Here is an 18363-nt window from a genome sequence, read left to right on the forward strand (position 1 = left end):
AAAAATTCTAAAGAATCAAATAGACAAACCGAAATAAGAATCAAAGAAACAAACAAAAATTTAAAAAATCAAATTCATAAAGACTGAAAAAAATATATAACATAGGCCACCTTGCAAATTGTATCCCAAATTATATTTTCTTTTTTTAAGATGGACTAAGCAAAATAAAGGATATACATGTATATTGATATCATTTGTGTGGTTACAGGGAAGTAATCTGTGTTAGTTTATAAATAACAAACGGTTTTTCTATTTGACGTAATATCCAGTCTTATAACATATGTGTACATTTGATTTTCCTTTAAGAACAATTCTATTTTTTTCAATTACGGAACAAACAGCTGATTGCGGACGAGAAAGAAAGTTGCAAAAGATCTCAACATTTCGAGACATTAAAAAGACTTGGATCATTTTACTGGTCTGATATTTTGATTCATTTTGATTTATTTTGTCATTTTGTTCTTAAGCATTCTATCATTTATGCGCTTTTTCTCATCAAATGGTTGCTCCCTTATTCAATGTGCCATACACGCTTCATAGCCTTTTTACCTCAGTTGCCAATCATTAATTTATTATATGTTGTAGTAACCATTTATCAACAAGCATCGTGCATATTCTTGTCTTCTAACAATTTCTAAACCCATCTGTTTTAACAATTAACAAATGGTGACAAAGGGGAATCGGAAACATTCGATCAAATTACCGAATGAATAACGAATTTCACCGATGTGTTATGGCTGTGTTATGGTCACACGGGTCAGACGACAAGCTTATTTACAGCTTAACAGTTTTGGTACGGGTTTTCGCACTAGTTAATATAATATAAATTGTTATAGTCAAAAGGCAGTTTTTTATTATTCGTCATTTTTGTTCTATTTTAAGAAACTTTTATTTCAAAGTAGGTCTGATGATTTAAGTTTCGGCAAATTTTTATTTTATTTATAAAAAAAGATAGGGGTTATTATTAAATTTTGTTTTTTACAGATGTAAACGTAGGAAAAAAGTATCAAAGACTTTGAAATCTGAAAACAAACTAAAAATAGATAAAAAAAATGAGTAAGGAGCAATATGAAATTACAAATGTTAGAAATTATAATCGGTTTAACAACTTTTAAAAGTGAAACAGGTTGTGAAATATAAAAAAAAACAATACAGATATGACAAAACTATGATGATGACAACGTTTTAAAGCTGTACTTTTGGCTATTTCTTTAAAGATTGTTTAAGTACTTTACCACTTTCACTTTTTTTTTTTATTTTAACATTACTTTGAATAATTGTCAATGTTATGGTTCAAGTTCCAAATTCACAATAACTGCACATCTAACTGACAGATTATGTCTGATACAAACTGATATCACCACAAATAACTAAAAATTTACCGCAATTATCAACGACTAGGAAACATAGAGTTACATATAAATTTGACGGTCATTTCAAACTACGTTTAGCATTATCATACTCATGAGATCCTTATTACATTGTGTTACATAAATGTGTGATTTCTACTTGCCAATGGTATAAGGTTTTGCAATATATACATAATTTAGTCATGCCAAATTCAGTGTGTTTTGTCATTCAAAATGAAAACAAATTGAACCATGTACAAGGAAAGATAAGTCTCTGCCTACAAGCAGTATAAATTTACCATTGCAAAAAATCATGTACAAGGAAAGATAAGTCTCTGCCTACAAGCAGTATAAATTTACCATTGAAAAAAATACATTATTTTGATGAAATATATTGTTTTGTATAGTTAGGTTTTGTTTTTTGACGTTTAATACCTTTTTGGAAGCAAGATAATGATTCAGGTAATAAAAAAAATGAAACACGTGACTAAAACAAAACACCTGTCAATAAGCAAAGAACAATATAACTCGTGCAAAAGTACGTTGTCTGTCTTTGTATTGTTGGGAGATCTTTGACCTGATTATGAACTATCAATGGTGTTTTTATACTGTTTGTAGACTGATGCACATAACCATTATACGGTAGATTTTATATGATTAGTTTGAATGGACTATGTCTATATAGGAGATTTTCTGTGCTACCATTGTTACAATACGACATTGTTATTTATGTTGACTTTGTTATTATTGTTGATTTTCATATTAAATTTCAATATAAAGATTGTAATGTTTATCTTTTTTGTTTTGAAGTCGGTGTATAAAAATAAACACAAAGGTCGTGAAAGCCAAAATGATATTTGTATCAGTAATGAATGAACACATAATAAATTTGGTGCGGCCGACGCGCTTTTCTGTATTTACCTTCATCCTTAAGGATGTTCGCTCCTCTTGTTTTTGAATTTTTGCCAGATATTCGGAATCCTCTGGTTTTATCCAACATCAATGGCAATCAAACATTATAACCGGACAAAAACAAAAGACATAAACATTTCAAAAGAAGAAAATAGAATGATATAAACATGACAAAACAAATCTATCAATTTATCAACATTTAAAAGGAAAAATAAAATGATAAATAACAGTCTACAATACACTACATAGAAATCTAAAGATTGAACACCTCGAATCCAACTAAATGACTGTGAATTAAATCTGGTGGTCTGATATGGTCTCCTATAGTGACACACTTCGTGTTATTTGTGTTACATGTAAAATTGAGAATGGAAATGGGGAATGTGTCAAAGAGACAACAACCCGACAATAGAGCAGACAACAGCCGAATGCCACCAAATGGGTCTTCAACGCAGCGAGAAACTCCCGCACCCGGAGGCGTCCTTCAGCTGGCCCCTAAACAAATATGTATACCAGTTCAGTGATAATGGACGCCATACTAAACTCCAAATTATACACAGGAAACTAAAATTGAAAATGATACAAGACTAACAAAGGCCAGAGGCTCCTGACTTGGAACACACGCAAAAATGCGGCGGGGTTAAACATGTTTTTTGAGATCTCAACCCTCCCCTATACCTCTAGCCAATGTAGAAAAAACAAACGCACAACAGTACGCATAATACATTGATGTGTAATGTCACGTGATTGCGTGATTGCGAATCATTCAATAGTTGATTGGAAAGTTAAATGTCTCTTATCTAATAAAATTCGTAAACTGTATGTACATCTTAATTGTGTTACCCTAAATTTGACCAAATGTAAAAGTTTGAAATAAATTAGAATAGAGCATGATTCTCAATAGAAAAGTCCAATGTCACATCTGGGAGTCACGAGACGCCTGTGTTCGGTTGCCGCGATAAGACGTTTTGCGCTGATGCGGCGTAAAATATTATACACCTATTGACTGGATATGAGGGTAATAGCAAGTTTGTTTTCCCTGAGATACCATCTATTGCTCGAGGCGAAGCCAAGGGCAATAGTTAGTTTCAAAGGGACAACAAACTTGCTATTACCCTTATAACCAGTCATTTAGTGTTTTATTATACCGAACAAAACAACATTCTAAAAAGACTACATAGACCACTTGGAAAAAAAACAAGTGGTCACATAAACATGATAAACATGCACAAGATGAACTATCAGGTTTTTTTGTCCGTGTGGTATTTGTCAATATTTTATTTACTGTAATCAAGACCAGGAATCCTTGTGTAAAAATTCCCGTGCATATAATAAATGCTAGCTAAAATATATTACTGTACACCAAAGCGATCCCAGATTATGAAGACGACGACAGACCCATACAATACATTTGTTATGTTTTAGTTCTTAAAATATGTCATGTATATTTTCTTTTTTGGTCTTTCCACTTTTCTGTGGAAAGACCTATTGGTTTTCTTCTGATTATTAGGTCTTTCCACTTTTCTGTGGAAAGACCTATTGATTTTCTTCTGATTATTATTATTTTTTTCTTCTTCCGCCACTTTTTTCTGACGGTGCTTTTTTGTTTCGCAAGATGCCGCTTAGATTTTTTGCATATGATATCGAACAGTTATCATGATTTTGAAACTGACCCTGTTAAGCCGAACACTTATTATTGTAAGAGTTATCTCCCCAAACACTGTTTTTCTTGTGTACAAATCTCCTTTGCAACTGTTAAAGATTACGACAAAACTATTTCACCAATTTGCTTGTTATATCTTCAGGATCTTAAAAATAATTTTGACCGAAGAGGTCCGGAGACTACATATGGGAGTTATTTTCCCTTTTGTCTTTTTAATAAGAAAAATATAGTTGTAGCTTGTAAACTATAAGTGATAAAGACCTAGCGTCTTTTGATTTGAGATTTTTGGTCCAAAAAGAGAAAATAGGGTCAAGGTCAAAGGTCAAGGTCATTTCAAAATTTGGATTTTGGCTTATTTTCACCACTTTTCAAACACGATATCAGATATCGACAACATAGTTTTACTTAATTGCAAGTTGCGACATGTCGTAACACAATACATATTGGTTTAAAAGGTGTGCTTACATCAAAATTGAGTTTTCTCCCCTCTTTATTTAAAAATATGCATATGGTGATATAACTCATGAACCAAATATAATTAAGATCTAGGGTCTTTTGATTTGAGGTCCTTGGTTGATGACCTTGAAATTGAGGCCAAGGTCATAGATTAAATTGACGTTCTAGATTTTGACCTTTGCTTTTACCTCATTTGTATACATGATAAAGCCATAGGACTTTTTGCATTTAGTTGCAAGCCGTATGACCTTGAAAAGGGAACCGGACGTGACCCTGTGTTAACCGGAAGTAGCTATTTGTTTGTACTTTTTGAATGTAAAAGTATATAGAACCATATATTTTTGGAATCAGTGTCAATTAAACAGTTAAATAATACCGGAAGTAACCTTTTTCAAACCGGAAGTAACAAATTATTTACCTTATTTTAAAAATATTGTATAGAAACCATATATTTTTGGAATCAGCGAACTATAAGCTATCATTTGACGCTGTTAATGACATTTTAAACCGAATTTTTACTATTTTCATATCAAAAATACTTGTTTTTTTGTGAAAGACCTTCAATTGTTCTCTGAACAATTGGTTTTTAATTATTATTATTTTTTTCTTCTACCGCCACTTTTTTCTGACGGTGCTTTTTTGTTTCGCAAGATGTCGCTTAGATTTTTTGTGTATGATAACGAACAGTTATTGCGATTTTGAAACTGACCCTGTTTAGCCGAATACTTTTTATTGTAAGAGTTATCTCCCCAAACACTGTTTTTCTTGTGTACGCATCTCCTTCGCAACCGTAAAAGATTATGACAAATTTATGTCTCCAATTTGTTCGTTATATCCTCAGGATCTTAAGAATAATTTTAACCGAAGCGGTCCAGAAACTCCATATGAGAGTTATTTCCCCTTCTGTATTTAAAATAAGTAAAATGTAATTGTAATTGGTAAACCATAAGTGATAGGGACCTAGGGTCTTTTGATTTGAGGTCCTTGGTCCAAAAAAAAAGAAAATAGGGTCAAGGTCAAAGGTAAAGGTTATTTTTCAATTTGGATTTTGGCTTATTTTCACCTCTTTTCAAACACGATATAAGATATCGACAACATATTTTTACTTAATTGTTAGTTGCGACATGTCGTAACACATGCATATTGGTTTAAAGGGTACGCTTACATTAAATTAGAGTTTTCTCCCCTCTTTTATTTAAAAATATGCATATGGTGATATAACTCATGAACCAAATATAATTTAGTCCTAGGGTCATTTGATTTTAGGTCCTTGGTTGTTTATCTTGAAATTGAGCTCAAGATCATAGGTTAAATTGACGTTCGTGATTTTGACCTTTGCTTTTACCTCATATGTATACATGATAAATCCATGGGACTTTTTGCATTAGGTTTCAAGCCATTTAACCTTAGTAAATCCAACCGGAAATGACCTTGTGTAAACCGGAAGTAGCTTTTTTTGTACTTAATTAATGTAAAAGTTTATAGAACCAGATATTTTTGGTATCAGTGTCAATTAAACGTTTGAATAATACCAGAAGTAACATTTTTCAAACCGGAAGTAACAAATTATTTCTCTTATTTAAAAATATTGTATAGAAACCATATATTTTTGGAATCAGCGTACAATAAGCTATCATTTGAAGCTGGAAATGACATTTTAAAACGAATTTTACTATTTTCATATTAAAATACATGTTTTTTTTGTGGAAAGATCTTCAATTGTTCTCTGAACAATTGGTTTTTAATTCTTTTTTAATTGCTTCTATTAAGTAATATATTAATTTGAAATTACAACGACAGACACATACAGATTATACCGTTCACGATATTTCAGAGTTTAACGTTGCCAAGCGCAAAAATCCAAGCAGAATAGCCAATGACGTCATAGTTGTCCAATGAAAAATAAGTATGAAAAAGTACGGGAAATATGTTTATAAAACAATTGACCGGGGTAATAGTCTTTGAAACTATTGAATAGCAAACAGTATGTGGAATGAAATAGCATAAATACTTCATTCTTTTTATATAGAAAAAACATACTGAGGTATAATAAAATCAATTAGTCAATCAATCTGTGTTCGAAGTCAGTGCTTTAGCCGACTGAGCTAATGAAGTACTTTCCCAGTTCCACCACTTACGGCTGGCTAAGTATCTACTACGAAGGATAAACTAGTATATTAATGTATCATTCCTAAGTCATGAACTTCGACTGAGGTGCTTGCATCTTAAAATGTTTTTGTCTTTGAAGGAATTCAGGAATTATAGTATTGTAATCGTCAGTTTGAGTTTCGTCGTTCGCAAATGCAATTTGCGCCTCAGCTCAAAATAAAATGCATGCAAAAGAAAAAAAAAACAACATGTGTTTGCTTTTCGTGTTCCTTGAGTCGATGTCTCATTGACGTTAACACTTCGTCGGTGGTCTCGTGTTAGTGTACATGCCTCAAGTGCTTGGATGTCTTGGGTTCGATTCTCGGCCGGGTAAAAACAAAGACTTGAAAATTGGTAGTTGCTGCTTCTCCTCCTTACACGCAACATATTGAGGAAGCAAATACTGGTCGACCCGAAGTCAGAATGATATATCTGGGCAGGGTGACATGTCTTCCTGGAGACTGTTACCTTATGAACTATCACGTTAAAGTAGGGCTCAAAATTAATATTATATAAAACATGTTCTCGTCCTGAATATGCATTTAACATCCCCACTTGACGTTTAGCAGCCATCCGCCATCAGCATTGGCGTTTACATAACACCTCCTTCTACTTTTTCTTAAAACCTATTGCATTCTCCAAGTCCAAATTTTTAGTTTACGCGATACACGATTGGTGTATTTAAAAATAAGGATATTTGAAAGTGTACATGAAAATACGGGATTGTGGCATGACTGCAAGTGTATATAAAAATAAGGAAAGCGGTAGGACTAAAGGTGAATATAAAAAATAAGGAGATGTGGTATGATTGCCAATGTATATATCAAAAAGAAGATTTGATAGGAATGCCAATGCGACCAAAATCCACCAGAGAATAAAAAGACGTTTATATAATCGTATGGGCTTTCAATGTGAGCAAACCCATACCACATATACCAATATCAAGGCATTGACGTGACAAAATTGTATGTTATAAAATATGCCAGCAAATATTGTTGTAAAAAACAACTGATAAAGCCTTTCATCTTGTAATCAGCAAATTTTGCACAAATAACACATCTACAAATAAATGTTTGCTTAATTTGTATGTAGAACGCTAGTATCCTGCCTCTATGTTGAGCGAACGCTAATGGTAAAATTACTGACCACGTCACAGCCCATTCGGGGGTTCTCTTGGCATTTCAAGATTTAGACATGTCGATTTCTATAAGAATCGAAGACTACGGGTAGGTTTAAAAAAAACTAAGTGTTAAAGGGTCATGGTTTAAACGTGTGGGGTAAAAAATATATAAGTACATTGTCGAAATTGAAAAGAATATATATGAAATGAATAATTCTTTACCTTTCTTTTCACTTTTTATTATTATATAAATTGATGACAAAACAAAACGTTGGTAGCTTGTTTAAAAAAGGATAAGGAGACCGAATATTCATAAGTTGTAACAAAACCTAGCTTTTGTCGTATAGCCTTATTTTCTATATTGTGGTCTACAAGTTAAGCTTAATAAAAATATATTTTAACCAATGAGGTTATTGGACTCTTGACGACGTTAAAGTTGTGATATTAAATTTCTTAAATGTAAATCAATATTTGTTTAAATGTTGTTTCTAACGCAGAGTTAAAACATATGCATGCACGAGTAAATCTTTTTTGTAGATTGATTCAACAGCTTTGAAAAAAATAATACGAAGAAACAAAACGTATATGCCAATAACAAATTTCTTGGTTTACATTTAAAGCCATTTACATGTTTGTCCTTGATCCAATTTGAATTAAGTGTACAGACGATATCTTGCACATTTACCTGACGAAGAAGATAATATTTTGTCATGTTATTGAGGAAGTGAAATATAGTAGGTTTTTCATTTAGGAAGCCATTTTAAAACCTATATTCGATATGGCGACATCCATTTGTAAAGCACAAATACCACTTTCATGTCAACTGTGCAACCTTCGGATAGCAATACAATGGAAATGTACCGAATGTGAATTATTGATGTGTGACAATTGCAAAAACAACGTTCACTCTCGGATTAAGACTGCAGAAAAACATAACATTATCACTATCCTGGAGATAGGTAAGGATCTATCAGAGCGTCTTAAGGCTCTTCAGATTTCCGAGGTATTTTCTTCCGTTTTTAATGCATATACCACTGAATTGCCGGGAATCCACAAATTGATTTGCTGCGCTGATGATATAATTTATTTTCTGAATAGTATAAGCTGGGAGGAGTGTAGTATTTTGAAAGCTAAATTGTTAAAGGCTTCCATGAAAATATTTAAAAAAATGGACATTCAATGTGTCGATTTTGCTATCAGTTTTAATGAAGAAATACTATTTGCTCCGCTACCCGGATCCAAACTTATTGCGGTGACAACGACTACAATGGAAACGAAGACTGTATTGGATGTTTCCCCAAACAAAATCCTGGCAATTTACATGAGTAAACATAATGAACTTCTAATTGGTCTTCGAGACAATGGCAAAAAGTTCCCTGTAACTGATTCAAGTACAAGACAAGTTGCTATTTTCGGGACTGATTATAAACATAGATCAACATTTGAGCGTGATGGTACCGGGAAAAGGTTATTCAATTATGCGAGAAGAATCACAACCGACTCGGCTAATAATATTTACGTAATTGACTGGATTAATGATGATGATGATGAACACATAGGAAGAGTAGTGAGCATAAACAGAAATGGCAGTAACAGATTTGTCTACAACGGATGCGCTTCTTTCAATACACACGAAGCAGCCTTTAATCCTGAGGATATTGCAGTTTCATCGAGGGATACAACAATAATATCGGACTGTGATAATCATGCTTTACATGTTCTTAGTGCAAATGGAGAATTAATAGGACTACAAATCACAAAAAACTTTGATATTTTATATCCATGCAGCTTATGTATAGACAATGAAGGCTTTCTATTAATAGGATCAAAAACATTTAACGCTAAGATACATGTTGTGAAATTATCATCTTAACAGATGTCGTATATGTAAATATTTCCATTCTTATTTTCAAATTATTTGCTTTGAACAAAAATGAAGGATTTCTGTTGATTGGATCCAACGTAAATAAAAACGCGAAGATATATGTTGTGAAATTATGACCGTAAAACTATAGCAAATATCATTTATGTTGATATGTCCACTTATTTTTCAAAAACAACAAAAAATTGAGAATTAACCTGCTGATTTGCTTTGTTTTTATTTTATGTTATAATGAAAAGACATCGGATAGATGTACAAATCTAAAGTACATGTATAGAGTATAGAAAAATAAAATTATGAAAATAAGGGGATGTGGTACAATTGAAGGCAAACGTACGGCCTTAAACAATGAGAAATACCCATACCAAATTTTTAGGCAATACAAAATATTTTTATAACACTAAACAAGAGGCTAATTTGTTTAATTTACAGTGTGAAAATGAGAAATATGTTTCTTTAAATCGAAAAAATAATTAGAAAGACCTGATTTTGACACACTTTGATTCTCTAAATAAATGAACATATGCAGAAATTATGTACTGTTACCAGTGTTGATTTTTTATTGTTAAAAACTTCTATCGATTTTTCATACGTTTTCCCGAACTTTTTTGAGTGATAGTTTTATTATACATGTTATACTTTGAAGTTCGTTTCTTTCCCCCGTCATTTTTTGGTTCCTTAATTGTTAGACAAAACGTCATCAAACGCATTTAAAAGTATCATAAACTACACCGAATCACAATGTAAGTTTATAATGGTCCCACGTAACGTGTTGCGAGGGACATGGAAATACCGGGCGTCCGTCCGTCCGTCCGTCCGGTCTTGTTAGCGCTCTCACGTGTACAATTCTTGCCAGATTTTTATGAAACTTAGGTTTATATCAGCAATGTCTTGGACGAGTTCTAAAATCAGTGCCGATCAATTATTTTTAAAAGATTTATGCCCCTTGGACACATTAATTATATGGAAAATTGCATCGTTAGCGCTCTCATGTGTACAATTCTTGCCAGAATTTTATGAAACTTATATCATAGGTTTATATCAGTAATGTCTTGGATGAGTTCGAAAATCAGTGCCGATCAAGTATTTTTAAAAGAGAAATGCCCTTGGAAACATTAATTATATGACAAATTGCATCGTTAGCGCTCTCGTGTGTACAATTCTTGCCAGAATTTTATGAAATTTATATCATAGGTTTATTTTAGCAATGTCTTTTATGAATTCGAAAATCGCATTGCATTTGCTCTGAAGCCTTCATTTCTCTAAGATATAATATATGAATTGTTTAACAGAACAAAAAAAAAGTTCTTTTTTAAGTTATTGCCCTTGGACAGATAAAATATGTGCAACGCGGAGGACATTGGAACTCTGTTCTGTTATTCATTGTTTTTATTGAAAGTATCACGATAGTTGCTTTGTGTTCACATTAAGATAGGTTATTTGTATTTTGATATTAAACAAACGTGAAATATGATTATCGTTAATTATGTCAGTGTTATTACAAAATGAATGGGAAGCCATGTGTGCTATAATTTTTGAATAATTTGATTGAAAATTCATTTTGATACAAATATTTGAGCTGTTAATTTTATGATTTTTGCAGTCATGATTATGATGTGTTATATAGCTAAGGTTTATTGTTTTTTGTTTTTTGTAGCTTTTTACCAATATCACAGCGCACATACAGAATTCATTGTGTTCCATGATTTTCGGAATAAATGATTAAACCTGTTTACGTGTGGCTAATTATGGTTATACTATGCATTCAGGCAGGACAAATTACTTGTCGCCTTTGCGATTACTGCTCTAAATGTGGTTTTTAATAGTATATCTCTGTATATTTGACTTAGTTGGCTCCACGAGGGGCTTCAATAATGGTGATATTTTAATAGCGAATAAAAGAAAACGCGATATTTGCTTTTTGTGTTTAGGGATAGTTCAGTATTTGTTATTTGCAGCTTTGTAAGTTATCGTACGACATTCAACTAGGAACAACGTACAAGTACGTACATGTAGCCACATCTGGTCAAAATGGGACGTGTAGAGAGAATGACACACTCTCTGCACGTTAAGAACCCTTGCAACAACTCTTTGAGGGGTTCGTTGGTTGCCTGTTGCATGCAAGGCAAAATTTCTGTCCCTATCCAATATACCCTCATTATCCAGTGGCAGTCTAAATTTCCCGACATTAATCCCGAACGGACTCTATTACAGGACCTACTTATGGTATTTATTGTTAATTTGTTCTCGTCCTTAACATACATGAACTATTTGCATCTGGACGTTAAGCAACCAACAATTAATCATCTTAAATTGTCCGTTTATAAATTTAAGAATTATAAAGAAACTAAGGTTTCAACTCCCTCAGGCAAAGTTGACCTAAGATGGATTTTGCTATCTTTCATGTCCTTTTTGCTATAAATATAAATATTCAGCTTTGAGCGTTCCTGATGTAGGTGAATACAGAAAAACGCTTCGGACGAATGAAATCAAGTTTTTCATTTTTTATTAGATATTCCATTTAATTAAAATGTTATTGTCAATGGGAAATAGTGCATGAGCGGATAATGGTTTTTGATATTGTAATTTTACTTTTTGCAGGGAGGCCTCTTTTAGTAGAATATTTGTGTTTTATTGAATTTTTCTGATTTCCTGATTTTTCACTGCTATTCGTTAGTTTTCTCACCCCTATTTTCAAAACTCACTGTAATATTTATCAATCATAAAATTTTATTGACTAATAAAACAAAGGTAGCATGAATTGAAATTGAAAAAATTATGAGTCCCCTGTACTCGGTTCAAAATATGAAAAGTAAGAAAATGTGGTATCATTGCCAATGAGACAACTCTCCAACAGAGACCAAATTACATATTAGTAAACAACTAAAGGTCACCGTATGGCCTTCAACAATGAGTAAAACCCATACCGCATAGTCAGCTATAGAAGGCCCCGAAATGACAAATGTAAAACGAGAAAACTGACGGCCTGATTGAAGTAAGAAAAACATGAACGAAATACAAATATGATATACAGCAACAAATGACAACCACTGAATTACAGGCTCCTGACTTGGGGTCAGGCACATACAGAACGTGGCGGGGTTAAACATGTTAGCGGGCGCCCAACCCTACCCATAACATGGGACATTGGTGTAACAGTACAAAATATGAACCAACTATAAATCAGTTGAAAAAGGCTTAAATCATTAGGTCGATACAAAGCAGAAAAAGAAGTAACAAAAACACCGACCGGACGTGGTAGGATATTTATACATCCTACAACAAAAAAGGCACTACGTCCAGATCTGAGAGTAGTCGCAGTTACTGACAGCTAGTTCAAAGCCGATAACAACGAATAAAAAAAAACATGTATCTAAGACTAAAGTATCAATCAGTACACATCCAACATCTAATGGATTAAGTTTAAAGACGCAATTAACAGTCAGAGAAAACATGACCTTGTGCAATGCCAAAATAAAGGTATCGATAGATTGTAGAACCGCGAATGTGCATATTTATATGTATATAACAATAATATTAGTTTGGTTTTAATTTACTAATAACACAATCAATATTTATACTAATAAAAACAATATCTAAAGATCTAGATATCCTCTAATTATTTGTGTCGCTGGGTTGATGTCTTATTATTGTATACCTTCATATATTTAATCTGAAATGTTGATATATAACATTTTGCAGTATGTAATAACAACAATGAAGTAAATCATACATAAAAATAACAGGAGGTGACACAAATATTGGACAGTACAAAAATCACATCAACCGCAAATGTCAGATTCCTCCGAAAAAAAAAAAAAAGTACAAACATAGACAAACAACAACGAACAACACATTATTCAGATAACCTGATAAAAATGTCATACTTAATTGACAAGAATTGCCAAAATATTAGCTGTAAAATATTGGACTGTACAACAAACCATATTAACCACTAACACTGGACACCTGACACATCTGATGAAATAATAGTAAACAACGCACGGTTTACATAGCCTGGTTTAGTACAGACAATAAACTGTGGTGGGGTTTTTCCCAGTATTACGTGCTTATAACACCGCTATCCTTATCGTAAAGGTACCTGCATGGTCCAGCTACCGACAGGATGACTACTAACTAAATAAGAAATATGAAATGGTTCATAATTAGGTAATCAGGCTCAAAACGAGCTTGATTCTACAGCAAAGATAGCTAAAGTATACGTAGCCATAGCTGTTGGTTGAATATTGCCGCTCAAGAAAGCAAATAAGAAACGACACTCCTAAAGTCTTATCATAAACTTCATTGAAATCAGCTGTAAAAAAGGAAGATAATTTAACATGTATGACCAGATATATTAAACAGTGAAAAAGACCACACCAACCACCGTTGATTATGTTATAATTTTGGAGTTTCCAAAGGGGTCCGTCTAAGTTCCGGTTCTCGGTCAAGGGTCAGTCTCTTGGTCTCAATATATAATGGAAGAGACAAACAAATGACCAAAACATATGTTCTGCATAGTTTCAAAGAACATAAAAGAAAAGTTTTGTTTTGATAAAAAAAAAAATGTCCAGGAGAACAAAACTAAACAAAAACATTGGAAAAGATTCAGTAATATAAATCGGTCTCTGTCACGTTTTCTTGCATTTTCTTACAATGGATTTTCATGATTGTAAAGTTACTTAAAAATGTCATTATTGATTAACATTAATTGCTTGTGATTTGTTTTTTTATTACCAAAGTTATATAAAATTGACGTTGTTTAATTTTGTACATCAGTTTAAAACAGAGATACTGTAATACAAATTACAAACTGACAAAAGTCGAAAAAAAATTAAGGTGTTCACGAATCAATAGCGAGCGGATATTTAAAATTAAATATTTCATATATCTAACTATCTTTCATATTTGCATATAATTTCATTTCGAATGTATATAAGCAGTAATACATGATGATTTATTCATTTTGATATTTTCTCTTTTTATTTTTTGTTGTATAAGTTTTTCACTAATGAATGCAAGCACTAATTTCTCTACGAAATCAGTAAATTTAATAGTCAAATTAGGTCTTTATTGTTTTTTTGAAATATTTTCAAATTGCCTTTACGTTTTCTTGTAAATATATCATACAAAGAGAAACAACTCTGTTTCAATCTTTATCATTTTTAGTCCCCGTTTAGATGAACATTGGTTTCGAAAATAATATCAATTAACAAGATATGATCACATTATCGCAAAACAGAAGTTGTACCTTTTTTCTTTTGAGGGGAGAGGAGTCATATTTCTTTACTTGTTGCGATCGATACAAGCACTTTGAATACAGTCAGGAGCCTGTTGTACAGTGGTTGTCGTTTGTTGGTGTGGTTCATAAGTGTTTCTCGTTTCTCGTTTCTTATATAGATTAGACCGTTGGTTTTCCTGTTTGAATTGTTTTACACTAGTCTTTTGGGGGCCCTTTTTAGCTTGCTGTTCGATGTGAGCAAAGGCCTGTGTTGAAGGCCGTACTTTGGCCTATAATTATTTACTTTTTACACATTGTATGGATAGTTGTTTCATTGGCACTCATACCACACCTTCTTATTTATATGAAAGTTCAAAATAAAATTATAATAGTAGCATTTTGACGCTAGGAACGATATTTTTTCTCAATTAGTAACGTCAAAATTTGACGTTTCACGCCGATAATCGAGGATATTTGTTTCTTTTTGTCGGCAAATTTTTCTTTCTATAAAGATATTTCTTATGTTTGATTGTCTTGAATATGCATGAAATACTTCCCACTGGACGTTTAGCAAATAACAACTAATACAACATATGCATTTGGTTAAGATAATAGGATATTGAATGTAAAAACAATGAAATAGTTTCCCCATTTTGATCCGAGAAGAAGGAAAAAGCTCTCAATTTTGCTTTAAAAAGTATGGGAAGGGAGAGCTTCAAGTAAAACAGGTCCTGCTCAAAAAGTAGTGCATTACGTGTATTAGAATTTGTTTCTGTTTTGTTTCATATATGAGACTCTTTATGTTTTCTTAGACTTTTTTAGAGAGAGATGTCCACTGTAGTTTCAAAAATTGTTTTGCTGTTAGTGACGAGCACAGATAGTGTTGCAGTATGTTTGCAGTGCACTGCATTTGGTCATCTTATTTTCAAACATTGAATTTCAATAATAGTCATTTTGGTTGATACATTGTTTTACATTCTGAGCTTTTTTCGTGACCGACGTTTGTATGCATTCTGTTTTTCTATCTTTTCTTTCATTTTCTGTCTTTGATTTCCGGACTTATTTTTTGTATTTCTTTGTTAGTATGTATTTATCAGTTTTATTTTCTGCTATTTTCATTTTTCATTTCTTTATAAAATTTATTTATCTTGGTTCCGGACATATAATTCATTGTTCCTGCATTTACTATGTTACCGATTCATTTCAGTTTGTCATATGTTTATTTTCGATAATTATTTGAGTAAATTACGTAAATTCTTTACTTTTTCTTTGCAATTGTTATCTTCTTTTCTACCATAGCCATATATAAATTTTTCGATACATAAACATTTGCGAAATGTATAAGTTTTTTTACTTTGTTTTGTCTTTTGATCTTAAAATTATGTCGGACCGTACTAAATTGTTATTTAAAAAAAAAACTTTTAAAGGGGCTTTAGCTACAAGATATATAAAAAATTAAAATATGATTTTGTTTTGTTCAAACACTAATGAAAGTGAAATAGAGAAATAATAATTCGCTTTGAGCAGCCAGTTTAGTTCAATTTTGTCAAAGTAAGCTAACAAACATCGCTGATGAATTATTCACTTGCAATTGAATAATTCGACCTCATTGAATCCGTATTCATGTGACCTTCAATTTAACCCATTAGCTAGTGATTGGTTACGCATGTATTATCGTGTTCAGCCATTGAAAGGAAAAGAATGTCAAAATTGAAAGTGAAACAAGGATGAATCATTTTGTTGACTGATTCGATACACAAAAAATCATTCTTTTACAGGTAAAAACGATGATTAACTTATTTATTTAACCTATACCATGAAGTCAAACAGACCAAAAAAAGCCAAATTGCACGAGGTCGCTATCTATGTATACTTATGTTTATGTTTATATCGGGTTATGTGACCGTCGGCATTCCTCGATGGTCATCTCGATGGTTAATTAGATGGCGTTTAGACTAAAATACACAAGAAATAATGATATATATTATCGAGTCCGTGCATTGTTAATTGTTTATTTCAAACTTATTGTAATTTGGATATAAGTTTCAGTATGTTATAAATCAAATATGAGAATTTGAGTCAAATATGTGAACATGAGTTTGACAGCTAGTGCCCCTTTAATAAATACCAAGATAGAAACATTATATGGCTTACAAAGTGGATAAACAGTTCATATATTATATATTATAGAGTTAGTGAGGAATATGAAAATCTTTTTTCTATTTTGATGGCTTCTGTGGCGGAGTGGTGTAAGTGGTTCATATACAATGATCTCGAGCCTCTGAAATTAGAGGTTGTGATTTCGAAACCCACTCGTGACGAGGTTTGTTTCACTCCGATCTAAATTGACAAGGATTACCAGCTATCCTGGTTCTTTGGTTTCTTCCATCAATGAAATCTGGTTTTATATGTTACAGGAAGGTCACTGAAAGTGGCGTTTAACACCAAAAAACACAAATAAAACAATCATTTCGATTTGACTTCGATGTGTATTTTTTTATCGAAAAAAAAATGCTTTAACATAGTTTTGACGATAATGGCTTGAATGAAAAGGAGTAAATTTAAAAAACAACAAACAATTGAAAAGTTGAGTGCATGAGTAAAATGATATAAAGAGTATACGCAAGTAAGACTGTACAGCAAAAAATCTTGCGGTTGTATTAATTCATATTCATCGATCGTGTTTAATAAGAAATATTGAGTAGATGACAGACCTTTGGCTGTCTATGTTGAATTTATTATGTGAGTATATACCAAATCTGTAAATGCACAAGACATGTACACATGTAGACATTTTGTCTATTTTCAAGCCGATCGTTCAATATCCTGACCCGTCTTTGGAGTAGATTTTAATTTAACCAGTGTTGAATAAAATGTAATGGCAGATGACAAAATTAAGAAGAATTTACTCAGACTTCGTTTTGAGTTTTTTGTTTTTGTTTTGTTTCATTGATTCACTGTAGAATCACGGGAATATCGACATGAAATAAGCTGGTATACTCCCTCTTTCAAAGGAAAACCCCGTATAATCTCTTACTTAAATAATATTCTACAATTGAGCCTGTATCAGATTATGAGTGCATTTCTTTCTAACCAAAATTTTGTAAACGTTGTGTGGAGTTTGTTATCGTTTGCTAAACGCTTCAAAAAAAGAAACAAATGCATCGTTTAATCCGTGTTTTCTGACCCTGTTTTGAACTTTCAATAATGTGTTGTTGGTAAACAGATGTATCCCCATAAGTGAAATCAAATTGGAACCATTCTAAATTATTACAAGAAAGGTAAAATATAGGGGATACTTGATGAGGATAGGCCTAGGTCTACATGACCATAACCGAAACACCTCTTTGTAATACTGGTAATAAAAACACATACCAGATATGAATTTCTATTCTTAAAATACACACATAAGTCTCATACTACAAGCATGCAAGTATGAATTATGAAAAATGTATTCCACAAGAAAAAATATGTATCATTCACAGAGTTATACCAGCTCTAAATTACTCTAAATATATGCACAGAGAAAATGGATGAATTACGAAGGATTATAATAAGATATACTGGATTGGTCCTGGACCCGATTGATTTTAATATATTAAAGGTTGAAGT

The 18363-nt window shown here is 32.2% G+C and overlaps 1 protein-coding gene across 1 annotated transcript; it reads left to right on the forward strand.

The window, feature by feature from the left end:
* The first annotated feature begins 8200 nt into the window (after positions 1-8200).
* LOC127721550 (uncharacterized) lies at positions 8201-11261 on the forward strand. The gene is made up of 2 exons (XM_052228316.1): positions 8201-9456; positions 9588-11261. The coding sequence occupies exons 1-2, from the start codon at positions 8427-8429 to the stop codon at positions 9647-9649; spliced, it is 1092 nt and encodes a 363-aa protein (XP_052084276.1). The 5' UTR covers positions 8201-8426; the 3' UTR covers positions 9650-11261.
* The last annotated feature ends 7102 nt before the right edge of the window (positions 11262-18363 follow it).

This window comes from Mytilus californianus, unplaced genomic scaffold, assembly GCF_021869535.1.
Source record: "Mytilus californianus isolate M0D057914Y unplaced genomic scaffold, xbMytCali1.0.p SCAF_12, whole genome shotgun sequence".
Classification (NCBI taxonomy): Eukaryota; Metazoa; Mollusca; class Bivalvia; order Mytilida; family Mytilidae; genus Mytilus; species Mytilus californianus.

What these genes read in the sequence shown, in the direction of transcription:
- LOC127721550 (XM_052228316.1), top strand. Translation starts at nt 8,427, where the DNA reads ATGGCGACATCCATTTGTAAAGCACAAATACCACTTTCATGTCAACTG. An exon ending in CTTATGTATAGACAATGAAG is followed by an intron (nt 9,457 to 9,587) that starts GCTTTCTATTAA and finishes ACAAAAATGAAG; the next exon opens with GATTTCTGTTGATTGGATCC.